The following is a 14,513-nucleotide window of genomic DNA, read 5'->3' on the forward strand; positions in this document are numbered from 1 at the left end:
AGGGGAGATGCAGGCATACTAAACGGTGACGTCATCTGACTGATGGACGGATTATCATTAATAGAAGTATTTATTTAGGTTCTCTTTTTTGCCAAAGCATGATTACACTGAAGTCTTAAAATTGTCATGTACATCTCATAGAGATTTGAGTCTTCTTCAAATGTATTGGCTCTAATCCTTGAGCCTGCAAATAGGTGGGAAAATGTGGGATACAAATGCAATAAATAAATAAAACTTATGTATATTCATTGCTGCTGTGGTCTGTCTTCCAGCATTGTTTAGGTCAACCTCATAAGTCTTCCTTTGCTTTGATAGGGGGACTCAGGGGGCCCATTGGTCTGTGAAGAGCCTTCAGGCAAGTTCTTCCTGACTGGCATTGTCAGCTGGGGCATTGGTTGTGCTGAAGCAAGAAGGCCAGGGGTCTATGTCCGAGTAACCAAAGTCAGAAACTGGATACTGGATGCCATCTCATCGTCAGCCACACTCACAATGGTGACCTTTCCAGCAATGGACACTACTAGAAGCAGCAAAGAGACCACAAGGACACAAAGTGCAACCTCGACCAGAACACCTACACAGTCACCCAGCATCTTCACTAATAAGCCTGTCATTACCACCTCACTGATTCAAACAAGCAGCAGAGCAGTCAGCACCTCCAAGCCACAAGGTACCATTACACTGATCATTTAATTGGGGTTCTTGAATGGTTCTTGGCTACCAGAGTAGTCTTAGCCTGGCAATAGGGTTATCCCAAAATCAAAGCTTGTGAGGCTATAGACAAATAGGACTGTATAGAACCAGGATTGGGCCACACTGCTTTTGCTGATATAGAGTTATTTGGTGATCCCAATTTCAGCATGCAGTGATAGGGACTAGGACAAAAAGGACTGATGGAGATTGAGGGAGAGAATAATATAACATTATTTAATATGGTGGAGTTTGATAAGACCCAGGGATGAGGCGCTGCTCTGTTTTCACAGAAAGTAGTGAGTCTGGAGTAGTCTACCAGCAGACATGGCAGAGCATCCAATAAAACTAAATATTAACTATCACCCTGATATTCAGCCGCATTTGACTGGCCAGGATTAGCACCCGGCAGGTTAAATGTGGGATAACCGGCTATCTGCCGATATTCAGCAGTACATGGCTGGCCATGTAATGCTGAATATTGGCAATATAAAAAGCTATTTGCTGATTTTTTTTTTTTAAAGGTCAGACCAGCCAAGTTTGGTGGCCATATTTGGTGCATAAAACCCTGGAATATGTTTGGTGGTCTCTCTTTAACCGGCCAGCGCTGAATATCAGATTGGTCGTTTAAAGTCTGACTGGCTAAAGTTAAATCAGATATTCAATGCCAGTCACTGGAAACGGCCCGGTGTTGAATATCAGCTCTTGGCACCGACTGCAGGAGATAGCCGGTCTAACTCCCGTGGTCTGAAAATCGGCCTCTATGTGATTTGTTAAACTTCTATTTATCCCCTCTTATGTTTTCCATTTTAAACCATTATCTATAATATTACTTCCTAACTTATCAATATCTAACCAGCACATCTAGTTGGGAATCATGTTTATAGTTCCAAAGTACATCCAAAGAGCATAGCTTAGCATGACTTCAGTTGTTTCTCCTTTTCCCGCTTCATATTCTTTCCCTTTTTTCTCCTCCCATCCCTCCTTGCTCGCCCCTTATTTCTTCCTTCTCTCTACTGCCCTCTGGTTTTTTATTTGTTAACTTGCCCAACTGCTTGAGTCTGTTTTTTCTCTCCTCCCTGCTTTGTGCTTATCCTTTAAATATTGTTAGAATGGTAGGCAGATATGTTCACATTTCTGGAGCCACTTGCTTTGGATTGCTTTTACTCTCTCCCACACTCTCCATATGTAATCAGGGGACACATGCCCTCTCTTTCTAAGTTTTCTGCTCTAAGACTAATCTTCCATGTTGCTTCTCTGGTACTCACAATTATGTATGGGCAGCCAAAACATTTTTTTTCCATTCTGGACCAACTGTTGTCAAGAGAGTGCACTCCATTGAAAAAGAGTGCACACTGTATGCAAAGAGGGTACACTTTTCTTAGAGTGTGCACAATGTGAATGAAGACGAGTTCTTCTTAGAGAGGATGCACTCTTCTTAAAGAAGGTGTGCTTTTAAAGGGTGTGTGCAGAGTGAAAGAGGGGGCACTCTTAAAGGGTGTGCATAATGTGAAAGAGGGTGCGCTCTAAAGGGTGTGCATAATGTGAAAGAGGGTGCGCTCTAAAGGGTGTGCACAATGTGAAAGAGGGTGCACTCTTTTCATGATAGTGCACATATGTGCAAACCATCATGCATGCACTTTTGTGCATTAACTATCGGGAAAGAGTGTGCCCTCTTTGCACACTATTACTGGTGAATGACATTTTGTCATGACAACCCATCCTTTCTCACAACCCCAGCCAGCCCGGTTGTTATAATGCACACAAACTCGGGTATCCTGCATTACAGCATACAACCTGAGCCACAGGGCCTGACCTGTGGACTAGTCATTTCATTGTGCACACTCTTTTATTCAAACAAAGTGTATTTGTTTCTCAGCAATTATGGTACCTATGGGAATCTGGAAGCTTTAGTATTGCAAGAGGCCTTGCAGGGCCAAATAGAGGAACTGATGCTCCATTGTTATTATAGGGCTTTCCAAACCTGTCCTAGGGATCCCATAGTTACAACGGATTTTAGGATATCCACAACGAATATGCTTGAGAAAAATGTAAATATACTGGGCTTCCTGAAAACCTTCATTGACTGTGGGTTACCAAGACAAGTTCAGAAAGTCTTGTATTATTGCAAGAGGCAGAGCTCAATGATATATTATGCTTTATATATTAGTAAAACTGGAAAACTGGCAAGAGATCCAGAATTCCTGAATTTTTATTTTATTTATTTATTAGTCCTTGATATACTACAAGGGAGCCATGGAGGAGACTCTGCAGTTTACAACAATTAAAAAAAAATAATAATAAGGGGTTCAACACAAAAGGGGAAGAGAGAGTTCAGGAGGATGGGCCAAAAGAGTCAGTAAACAGATGGGTCTTGAGTAGTTGCTTGGACTTAAGGTAGGAGGTTTTTAGACAGATGTGGGATGGCAGAGAATTCTAGAGGGAGGGTCCCAGAAAGCTGAAACTGGTTTCTCGAGCGATGGAAAGACAGAAGGAGGATAAGAAGGACACAAAGAAGGTTGCTAGAAGAGAAATGGAGAGAGTGGACAGGGGCATAAGGAGTGAGAAGGGAAGAGAGGTAGGCAGGGGCAGAGGGGAGATGAGATTTAAAGAGACAAAGGAGGTTAAATGTGACATGAGCATGAACAGGGAGCCAGTGCTCAGAACGATGGAGAAGAGTGAAATGATCAAAGCGGCAAGCAGAATGGAGACGTTTTTCGGTGGTGGACTGAATAAGCTGGAGGCGTTTGAGGAAGTAGAGGGGAAGACTGGCATATGAGTTACAGTAGTCAATGCGAGAGATGACGAGAGAGTAGGAGAGTGTGAAGGAGAGCGGGGTCGATTAGAGAACATAGGGGGCGAATACGATGAAGAGCAAAAAAAGAGGCAGAGCAAACGACAGAGTCTATTTGGGGCTTGAAAGTCGGATGAAAGTCAAAGGTAACACAGGATTTTAACAGTTTCATGGAAGGGCACGGGACAGAGGGCAATGGGGCCAAGAAAAGACAATTGCCTCACAAATTTAGGGACAGACGATTTTCCTTGAGCCAGGAAGAGTCCTGGGATAGGCAATTGTTAGAGAGGAGAGAGCATTGGAGAGATCTGAATACAGAAGAGGATCTGGATGTCATCAGCATAATTGAATAGAGTACAGCCCTGCTCCTGAATGAGTGTGATGAGGGGGACAAGGAAACGTTAGAGTGCGGGGCGAGAATGGAATCCTAGGGGATGCCAGATTGCACAGGGTAGGTGGGAGAAAGGGAGCCATCATGAAAAAACTGGAAGGTTCAGCCAGAGAGAGAGAGAACCATGAAAGAACAGTACCGTGGAGGTGGGAGAGCAGAGAGTGGTCAATGAGGTCAAATGCAGAGGAAAGATCAAGGGAGACAACAACAACAGTGTGACTCTGATCAAGAGAGATGCATATAGTATTATTGAGAGCTAGAAACAGGATCTCGGTGCTATGGTGGCAGCGGAAACTAGATTGATAGGGGTTGAGCATTCAAGTGTTGTAAGAAGGAATCTAATTGGAACCGGACTAGTTTTTCAAGGATTTTAGAGAAGAATGGGAGATTAGAAATAGGACAGAAGTTAGAAGCGACATCAGGATCTAGGTGAGGTTCCTTGAGCAAAGGACGAACAAGGGCGTGCTTCCAAGATGGAGGGACAAGACCAAGAGAGAGACTAGAGCAGAAGAGAGAAAGAAGGTAGAGTAGGCGAGCTGGAAGAAGTCAGCTAACCAACTTGGCAGGCCCAGGGGTCGGTTGAGAGGAGGAGAGATTAAGAGAATGGACAGTGTGGGTCAGGGAGGCTTTGGAGGGAGGATTAAAAGTGTGTCACACATCACAAAGGCAGGGGAACAGTAAGACAAGATGGGGGGGGGGGGGGAAGAAGGAGAAATGGGAAACACTGAGAGAGAAGCTTGAGACAAGTGGGGGGGGGGGGACAGATTGATGGAGCAGGAAATCTTGGATGGCACCACAGGGTCTTAAGTAGGAGAGATAGTATGAATTGGAGAAAGTTCCTGCAAGATATGGAATGCAGCTTGCGGCCAATTGACGGGGTGGAAATGTGCTGGTTGAAGTATGTTCCACTAGGAGTAGAAGTGAGCATGGGCAGTTGGAGCACTTCTACAGTGGAAAACAAAACTTTATTCAGTAACAGCTATTTTATATTAATATTGTAACAAAGAAACTATCAAACACATCACTCCAATATAGTGTCACACTGGGGATTCAGATCTGAAGGATAAAATATATTTTCTGCCAGAAGGATAATATAAATTGGACACTTTAATTTTGGAGAAACCCCACAGACTGTGAAAATCCTATGAGGCTGCACTTCTGTCAGGACAATTTGGATGTTCTGAGCTAAGTAAAGTTTACTTTTTGTCAGAATTAGAATCCATTCATTAGTAAGGATGGAAGTTTTAAGCAATTCTAGCAATGTTATAAGAGTTTTTGCTCTATTTTGAGTTTTCTTTACTTGCAGGAAGGCTTCTCTGTTTGAATGAGGATTTTAGTCTAGTGAGGGATTGCTAATTAGTGTCTATTTGGGTGATTTATATTCATAGTGAGATTTAGTGTTGTGGGTATTTGGATCTGTATTAAGTTAAATTGTGTTACCCTCCCTTCTGTTTTTTAAACACAGACTTTTCTCACACTTCTTTAGAATTTTTGAAATATTCTGGGAGTTTTTCTCTGTGGTTTTTTTTTTCGGAAGGTGGTGGAAGCCTGTGATGGTAATATTTACAGTGGAGCATAAAAGTCAGGCTCCCTGTTACAATGAAGCTATTTTTTTTAAATTTAATATATTTTATCCTTCAGATCTGAATCCCCAGTGTGACACTATATTGGAGTGATGTGTTTGATAGTTTCTTTGTTATAACTACACACTCGTGTAGTTATAACTTATGCAGTTAATTTCAAATGTATTATTATTATTTTTTTCACTTCAGCCTGGCCAACCTCCTTAGAAAAAGATCAGTGAGAACAAGAACTGAACAGAAAGCAACACACAATACTTGAACTGCTTAAAATAGAACAGTGCCACACGGTGGCCTTACAATAGATTACAGTCTCCAATATAGTTGGTTTTAATTTATGGCTGTTGCATATCTCAACAGTAAGGGATCTGTAGGAGAGTTGTACGAAATATCTGGTACTTTTATACAAATACTGCTAGGGATTGGCAGCTTGAAGTCACTGAAAACAAGAGTATCATTATCAGGGCAATATGCAACCTGTGACTAATGAAAGCTCATCTTGTCTTTCAGAGTGTGGTGGCAGACCTGGGTTGGCCAAACCCAACAAGATTGTGGGAGGTTTGGATGCTTTCAGAGAGGAGATTCCCTGGCAGATCAGCCTGAAAGAGGGCTCCCGGCACTTCTGTGGAGCCACAATCATTGGGGACCGCTGGCTGGTCTCTGCTGCTCACTGTTTCAATCTGTAAGCAACTGAGTTCTTCTCTTTCTTACTTTATCTGGTTTTAGATAATTAATTTTCCTTTTAAGATATCTGTGACTCCTACTTATTTTCCACCCCTGAAAAGAACTATTCTGAGACACCCCCCCCCCCAAAAAAAAACAAGGCTTTTGCAGTATTTATAGTGGGAGCAGACAAAGATGATGACAGTTCACAGCTAACATTTGTAGCCAGTGTTCCCTGTAGCCAACAGGAAGGACACAGCTTCTGGCAGTGGTTAGTGCTACTTTGACTGGCCAGCAGGTGGTGCTCTGAGGAGCCACCACTGTAAAAACTAGATAGAGGAATGGTGAGCTCAGAGGACTGAACCCAGAGCTTTAATCAGTCATGATGAGGGCATCTCATACAGCCAGTAAGAGGCTTTTCTGGTGTGCCTCTGAAACTTTCTTATTGCCATTAAAAGAGCTTACAAGCTAGTGCCCACAGAGGGTAACAGTCATGGTGAAAAGTAGCAAACAAAGACAACAAAACTGCAGCTGTTGTACCCCCCCCAAAAAAAAAAAACCAAAACAAAACTCATTATCTATAACTATAGAATGTTAGAACATCCCTGTCATCAAGCCTAGGATTAAAAAGTCCCCATTGATATAGTGGTAGATAGTGTATAGATGCCAAGGTGATTCAAGTTTTGGTTATTCCTAGTTTTGTACTTAAATTCTAAAGCAGTGTGGGATTTGTAGTACCTGATCCTGCTCATTGAAATCTGTGTTATAGGTCCCTTAATGCATCAGAATGGAGTGGTCAGAAATCCTGGACTGTCCTAAAACCTCTAGCCTGGAACTGAGTAACTTGGCATCTTTGATAGTAACACTTGCCTTAGATGTAGAACCATTATATACAGTACTATCTCCCTGTAGAGCCTTGGAACTATAAACACATCCCTATGAAATCACCCTGGGCGTGAAGATGACATGCAAATGTACACCTTGCTAAATGCATCGCCTACTTAGACGTTCAACGTGATTGTACATTTTGTTTTGGGGGGGGGGGGGTATAAACAGATGCTCAGCTGCCTTATTTTTGCCTGCACTTCCAAATGTTTCTCAAGATAGCAGTCTGCAGCATTATTGGTATAGCTAAAGAAAAGAATTTATAATCTAACTGGATACCTGAGGCAGGGGGGACAAAGTGACTGTCAGAGGTCTCATGGAATGTTGGTGGGGGAAGTGACATTTGAACTCTGTTTCCTCATTCTCAGCATACTGCTATAACGACTGGGCCACTCCTTATTTGTTCTTGAGTTTATATCCAGACAATTATTTCTTACAATTGAGAAACATCAGAAAATCTGGACTTTAAGGGGGTAATTCTATAAAGAAACCACCTGACATTCAGTGCTATTTAACCGGCCAGGAATGTGTCTTGGCCAGTTAAATAGTGTTTAACCCGGCTATCCACGAATATTCTGTGGGAGGTAGCTGGTTATCTCCCACTGAATATTTTTAGGCAGCGCTTAGCGGATAACTGGTTATATTGCGTGAGGTAGCTGGCTATCTGCTAATATTCAGTGCATTGCTGGCTAAGTTTGGCAGCCAAATTGAGCTGCTAAAATAGCAGCAGGGCCGGTCAAACCCAGTAAGCGGGGTTAAGAACCACAGGGGGGGCGCCTGCCTTCAAGGGCGCCGCGCCGCCCTTGGTGCTTTAAATCTTTAATTTACCTCAGTTCCAGCAGCCGCGTCATTTGAAAGCCCTTCCCCATCTCTAGCCTTCCCTCCCTTCGTGAGTTAGTTCCACAGTCCCGCCTTCTGACGTCATTTCCTGAAGGGCGGGTCTCTGAGGGAACGAATTCACGAAGGGAGGGAAGGCTAGAGACGGGGCAGGGCTTTCAAATGAAGCGGCTGCTGGAATGGATGTAAATTAAAGATTTAAAGCACCAAAGGTGGCGGGGGATGGGGGCGAAGGAGAATCGCTGGACAGGGGCAGGGTGGGAGAAGAGAGAAAGGAGGTGCTGGGGGGGGGGGGCGTGGGCACCAACTCATAGTCTGCAGGGGGGCACCAGAGACCCTAGGACCGGCCCTGAATAGCAGGCCTGGCTTTGGCCAGTTTCAACTTAACTGGCCAGCGCTGAGTATTGACTTGGCTGGTTAAGTTGAAACCGGCCCAAAATAAACCAGATGTTCAATGCTGGTCACCAGAAACAGCCCAACATTGGATATCCGGGCTCAACGCCGACCACGGGAGTCAGCCCAGCTGACTCCCATGGTCTGAATATCATCCACATAGTGTTAACATTTATGCATCAAATATTCACTTAAATGACTAGAAAACCAGCATATATGCCTGCATGTATGCAAATGTGTGTGTAAATGCTAAAATCCAGCTATTCGCTATTTGTAAATACACATATATTTTCAATAATGCATATTTTACAGGTGGGCGTTCATATGGGCGGAGTCTGGCATTTAGGCAAATATATACCCAGTTGTGTTAATTATCTAAGGGGCCATTTTACTAAGCTACAGTAAAAGAGGCCCTGCGCTAGCGGCGGTGGCTGTTTTTACCACAGTGGGTAAAAATGGGCAAAAATAAAATGGCTGTGTGGTAAGTATAACACTTGCCTTGTGACCATTTTTTTTTTTTTTGGGGGGGCACTTACCGCCATCCACTGAGGTGGCGGTAGGGGCTCCCGTGCTAATCCAGTGGTAACCGATTACCACCGGGTAACCCCCTTGTGGGGGGCACTTGTCATTGAGAGAGATTCCCTGTGGAGTAACAGTCTCACTGAGAAGTCAATGATTCCTCAAGCTTATTAATGCTCTATGTTTTCATTTTTTTAAATTTTTTCAAATATTTCGGCTAACGCCAGAAATGCTGCGCGCACGGGGTGGAACTACCACCAGTGCCCATGTTGGGCCGGCGGTAGTTCTGGATTGGAGCTTCTTTATAGAATTGTCCTTTAAATGTTAATAAATGAAATTCCCACAGTTGCTGAAAATACACGTGTGGCTAGTGACATGCTTTTATTCTTCCCTTCCAGTACCAAGGGGGAATACATCACTGCCTATGCGGGCACAGCCTCGTTGAGTGGAGCAGGCGCTGGGGCAGTGAAGGTCGGGATCAAGAGGCTGGTGCGGCACCCCAGCTACAACCCTGTGACCTTAGATTTTGATGCAGCTGTCCTGGAGCTCCAGCGGCCTCTAACCTTTAACAGATATATTCAGCCCGTCTGTCTGCCCTCCACCGTGCAGAAGTTCCCCACTGGCTGGAAGTGTATGATCTCAGGATGGGGCAATATCAAAGAGGGCAATGGTGAGGGGCAGGGAGAGAAGTGGGAGAGGGATCAACTCTGCAAACACCTGCTTAAGAGAGGTGTGCAAAAGTCAACCCACTTTTTCATGCATGGATTCTTTGTCAGAAGGCTGCTGATCTGAGCGCCAGCCTTAAAACAACCTGTTTGGCATAAGCAAATTGTCCAGTGGTCCTTTTACTAAGGTGTGCTGAAAAATGGCCTGCAGTCGTGTAGACGCTTGTTTTGGGCATGCGCAGAATTATGTTTTAGCGCACCTACAAAGAAATGCCTTTTTTTTTTTTTTTGCTGAAAACGGACGTGCGGCAAAATGAAAATTGCTGCACGTCCATTTTGGGTCTGAGACTTTACCGCAAGCCATTGACCTAGCGGTAAGGTCTCGCGCGGTAACCGGACGGTAATGGTCTACGTGTGTCAAATGCCGCAACAAGAAAATAAAAAATATTTTTCAGATGAACGTAGCGGATGTGCGCCAAAATTGAAATTACCGAAGGGCCATGCGGTAACCGGGTGGTAACTCCAATTTGGCACACGTTGGGTGCGCATAGGCACCTACATGGCTTAGGAAAAGGGCCCCTCAGTTTATTAACTTAATATTTATTGTTACATGACAGTAAAACCCTGCTTATATTCATAAAATAAATACTGTTATTTTAATGGCCCACGCTGGGTACAAATTCTCCTAAAACCTATTGAACAAAATCAACTGAAGAACAGCCAGAACCTCTTTACCTGTCTTAACATTCTGGCATGTATCCTGTCTGGTCTGACAACACTTTCAGCTTTGCTTCTTCATCATAAACCCTTTCCTCTGGAAAGGAAGTGGTATCTATTTAAATCAATAGTTCTCATCTTTTTTTTTTTTTTTTTTACTGTGACACATCTGACAGATAAGTACATAGTACATAAGTATTGCCATACTGGGACAGACCAAAGGTCCATCAAGCCCAGCATCCTGTTTCCAACAGTGGCCAATCCAGGTCACAAATACCTGGCAAGATCCCAAAAAAGTACAAAACATTTTTTACTGACATGACATGTGTGAGGGGTGCCTCTGATGATGCATCCAGCCTGTCCTCACACTCACACATACTCACTTTCTTACAAATCACACACTCGGGCTTACCCACTTTCCAACCTCTCCTCTCTCTTTGCTGAATCCCCTATGAAACCTCTCCCTCTCCACCCAGTGATTGGAACTGGCAGGATTTGAAGGAGAATGAGCAGAACCTCTACAATTCAAAGTAACAGAGATTTCAAGATCCTGGCTCCCTGCACTCCTGTTAAAGTGCAGGCTGTTGTCAATGACATACCTGTGCCACAACACTCTTGGTAGAGGGGTTAGATAGATTCCTAAAGGACAAGTCCATAGACCGCTATTAAATGGACTGGAAAAATTCCTCATTTTTAGGTATAACTTGTCTGGAATGTTTTTACGTTTGGGGAGCGTGCCAGGTGCCCTTGACCTGGATTGGCCACTGTCGGTGACAGGATGCTGGGCTAGATGGACCTTTGGTCTTTCTCAGTATGGCACTACTTATGTACTTATGTACTTATGAGAACTACTGATTTAATGAAAGGTTACTATAAAAGATCTGAATTTTGTATTATTTCTCTATGTTGCTGCTATTTTAAGAAGAACTGACAGTGGCCTAGTGGTTAGAGCAATGGACTGAAAGGCAGAGTTCAAATCTCATTTCCCCCACTGAAGTTCGTTTTGACCTTATTTATTTATTTATTTGTATCCCACATTTTCCCACCAATTTGCAGGCTCAATGTGGCTTATATTTGCCGTAATGCGGTTGCCATTTCTAGGTAGCCGAATTACAAATGATATTGCGTTAGGTATAAACATACATGGTAACATACATGGAACATATAAGGAACATAACATATGTGGAACAGATCATGGTATATATGTACAGTGGGGGAAATAAGTATTTGATCCCTTGCTGATTTTGTAAGTTTGCCCACTGACAAAGACATGAGCAGCCCATAATTGAAGGGTAGGTTATTGGTAACAGTGAGAGATAGCACATCACAAATTAAATCCGGAAAATCACATTGTGGAAAGTATATGAATTTATTTGCATTCTGCAGAGGGAAATAAGTATTTGATCCCCCACCAACCAGTAAGAGATCTGGCCCCTACAGACCAGGTAGATGCTCCAAATCAACTCGTTACCTGCATGACAGACAGCTGTCGGCAATGGTCACCTGTATGAAAGACACCTGTCCACAGACTCAGTGAATCAGTCAGACTCTAACCTCTACAAAATGGCCAAGAGCAAGGAGCTGTCTAAGGATGTCAGGGACAAGATCATACACCTGCACAAGGCTGGAATGGGCTACAAAACCATCAGTAAGACGCTGGGCGAGAAGGAGACAACTGTTGGTGCCATAGTAAGAAAATGGAAGAAGTACAAAATGACTGTCAATCGACAAAGATCTGGGGCTCCACGCAAAATCTCACCTCGTGGGGTATCCTTGATCATGAGGAAGGTTAGAAATCAGCCTACAACTACAAGGGGGGAACTTGTCAATGATCTCAAGGCAGCTGGGACCACTGTCACCACGAAAACCATTGGTAACACATTACGACATAACGGATTGCAATCCTGCAGTGCCCGCAAGGTCCCCCTGCTCCGGAAGGCACATGTGACGTCTGAAGTTTGCCAGTGAACACCTGGATGATGCCGAGAGTGATTGGGAGAAGGTGCTGTGGTCAGATGAGACAAAAATTGAGCTCTTTGGCATGAACTCAACTCGCCGTGTTTGGAGGAAGAGAAATGCTGCCTATGACCCAAAGAACACCGTCCCCACTGTCAAGCATGGAGGTGGAAATGTTATGTTTTGGGGGTGTTTCTCTGCTAAGGGCACAGGACTACTTCACCGCATCAATGGGAGAATGGATGGGGCCATGTACCGTACAATTCTGAGTGACAACCTCCTTCCCTCCGCCAGGGCCTTAAAAATGGGTCGTGGCTGGGTCTTCCAGCACGACAATGACCCAAAACATACAGCCAAGGCAACAAAGGAGTGGCTCAGGAAGAAGCACATTAGGGTCATGGAGTGGCCTAGCCAGTCACCAGACCTTAATCCCATTGAAAACTTATGGAGGGAGCTGAAGCTGCGAGTTGCCAAGCGACAGCCCAGAACTCTTAATGATTTAGAGATGATCTGCAAAGAGGAGTGGACCAAAATTCCTCCTGACATGTGTGCAAACCTCATCATCAACTACAGAAGACGTCTGACCGCTGTGCTTGCCAACAAGGGTTTTGCCACCAAGTATTAGGTCTTGTTTGCCAGAGGGATTAAATACTTATTTCCCTCTGCAGAATGCAAATAAATTCATATACTTTCCACAATGTGATTTTCCGGATTTAATTTGTGATGTGCTATCTCTCACTGTTACCAATAACCTACCCTTCAATTATGGGCTGCTCATGTCTTTGTCAGTGGGCAAACTTACAAAATCAGCAAGGGATCAAATACTTATTTCCCCCACTGTATATGTGTATACATACATGGTAAAGAAGAATAAATTATGGTATAACATGAAGGTTCCTGAGTAATAAATTAGGTTGTATCATACATTAGGTCGTCGAGTATTGAGAGACCCTATTCTGTATAGGGTTTAAAGTGGTATTGCTTGGTTATTCATAGCTGAGAGGTTAATCTCTTTGCCTATGACACTCACTCATGGGCCGATGATCAGAAGCAAATGCAGACGCTAGAGGCTGTTAGCGCAATACTGGTGCATGTGTTTGCTATCGCCCCATGATCAGAGCCCCAGAGCGCATGAAACAATGCACTCGCGGGCCGTGAACGCAACTAGAATGCAAATGCATGCAAAACAGGGCTAAACATATTCATCCCCAATGATCAGTGACCAGCATGCTAAAGATTGGCTCACTGGCTGTGGTAAACCCTACGCCAGCTCAGAGCTGGCGTTAGGGTTTGCAGACCATTGGGGAGGAATGGTGAGCCCTGTCCAGCATGTATTTGCAGGATCCCTGAGCCAAGCCGACCTGACCGACCCCCCCCCCCCCCAAGCAACAGGTTCATGGGGGGCTGGAGATCCAAGGGGTCTCCAGCCCCCTGATCCCCCACCCCCAGCGTTCCTGAAATGTCCCTAGTGGCCCAGTGGGCCGCGGTCAATCCCCCACCCACCTACCTTAAGTTGGAGGAGGGAGGTGGCCTCCCTCCTCTTCCATCAGCGCTGCCTGCATAATGGCCGTGCCCAGTCCTGCCCTGTGATTCCTGGGATGCGCTGGACGGGGCTTCATGCCATATAAGGGCCTCATCGGACCTCCAGCCCCCCCCCCCCCCTGAGTTGGGGGGGTGGGGTCAGGGGGACCTCCAGACCCTATTTCGCCTGCCTCGGGGCGGGGGTAGTTGGGATCTGGTGGTCCCATAGACCTCTAGCCCCTGTGTTTGACAGGTCTGGGCTTTTGACAGCCCAGACTTGTCAAACAAGTGTGGGCACAATCCTCCTGCACTTCTACCCCATGATCAGACAGAATTGTGTGCTTAAATTTGCATGCAATCATCTCTGATCATAGGTCCAGTAACACCTCGTGCTGTTCCAGCACTATTTTTAGAGCGCTGTTTGGAAAAGCGCGGAGCTTTTGATCATCTGCCCATTAGATCATAAGCTCATGGGAACAGACACTTATTGTATATGAATTCTAATAATGCTTAAAGCTATATGAAACAACATTTGGGAAAGCCAAGCTCGCAATCCCAAAATTACTGAATTAAATTCTGAATTACTTGTAACAAATTACTAATGACATGAAGAGTGCTTTATGTTTATCTAGGTTTTAGGACTCCACTCAGTGTCATTTAGAAGGTGATATTCATAGTGATTTAAGTTAAGAAAACACATTTTACCTGTGTTCACTGGTTGTCTGTCTGAAAACTGAGAATGTAACATGCATACATAACGTTTTCAAATTCACATGTGACTTTCAATGTAACATGCCCACAGAAAATGTAGGTACAGATGTCCATGTGTACTTTATACCTGTAAGTTTCAGAGTACATGTCTACTTTCTCTTTGAAAACTGGTGCAAAGTGAACAAAGTGCACAG

General features: G+C 44.3%; 1 protein-coding gene across 6 annotated transcripts in view; it reads left to right on the forward strand.

Annotated features, from left to right (window-relative positions):
• Positions 1–14,513, forward strand: part of TMPRSS9 (transmembrane serine protease 9) — a 98,414-nt gene that overhangs the window by 65,783 nt on the left and 18,118 nt on the right. For 4 of the 6 annotated variants that reach the window (XM_030220302.1, XM_030220303.1, XM_030220306.1 and 1 more), the window contains exons 10-12: positions 316–667; positions 5,963–6,134; positions 9,148–9,479. In XM_030220302.1, coding sequence (XP_030076162.1) covers positions 316–667; positions 5,963–6,134; positions 9,148–9,479 — 856 coding nt within the window. The remainder of the gene's footprint in view (positions 1–315; positions 668–5,962; positions 6,135–9,147; positions 9,480–14,513) is intronic. The other 2 variants (XM_030220305.1, XM_030220308.1) reach the window with 1 other exon arrangement.

This window comes from Microcaecilia unicolor, chromosome 11, assembly GCF_901765095.1.
Source record: "Microcaecilia unicolor chromosome 11, aMicUni1.1, whole genome shotgun sequence".
Taxonomy (NCBI): Eukaryota; Metazoa; Chordata; class Amphibia; order Gymnophiona; family Siphonopidae; genus Microcaecilia; species Microcaecilia unicolor.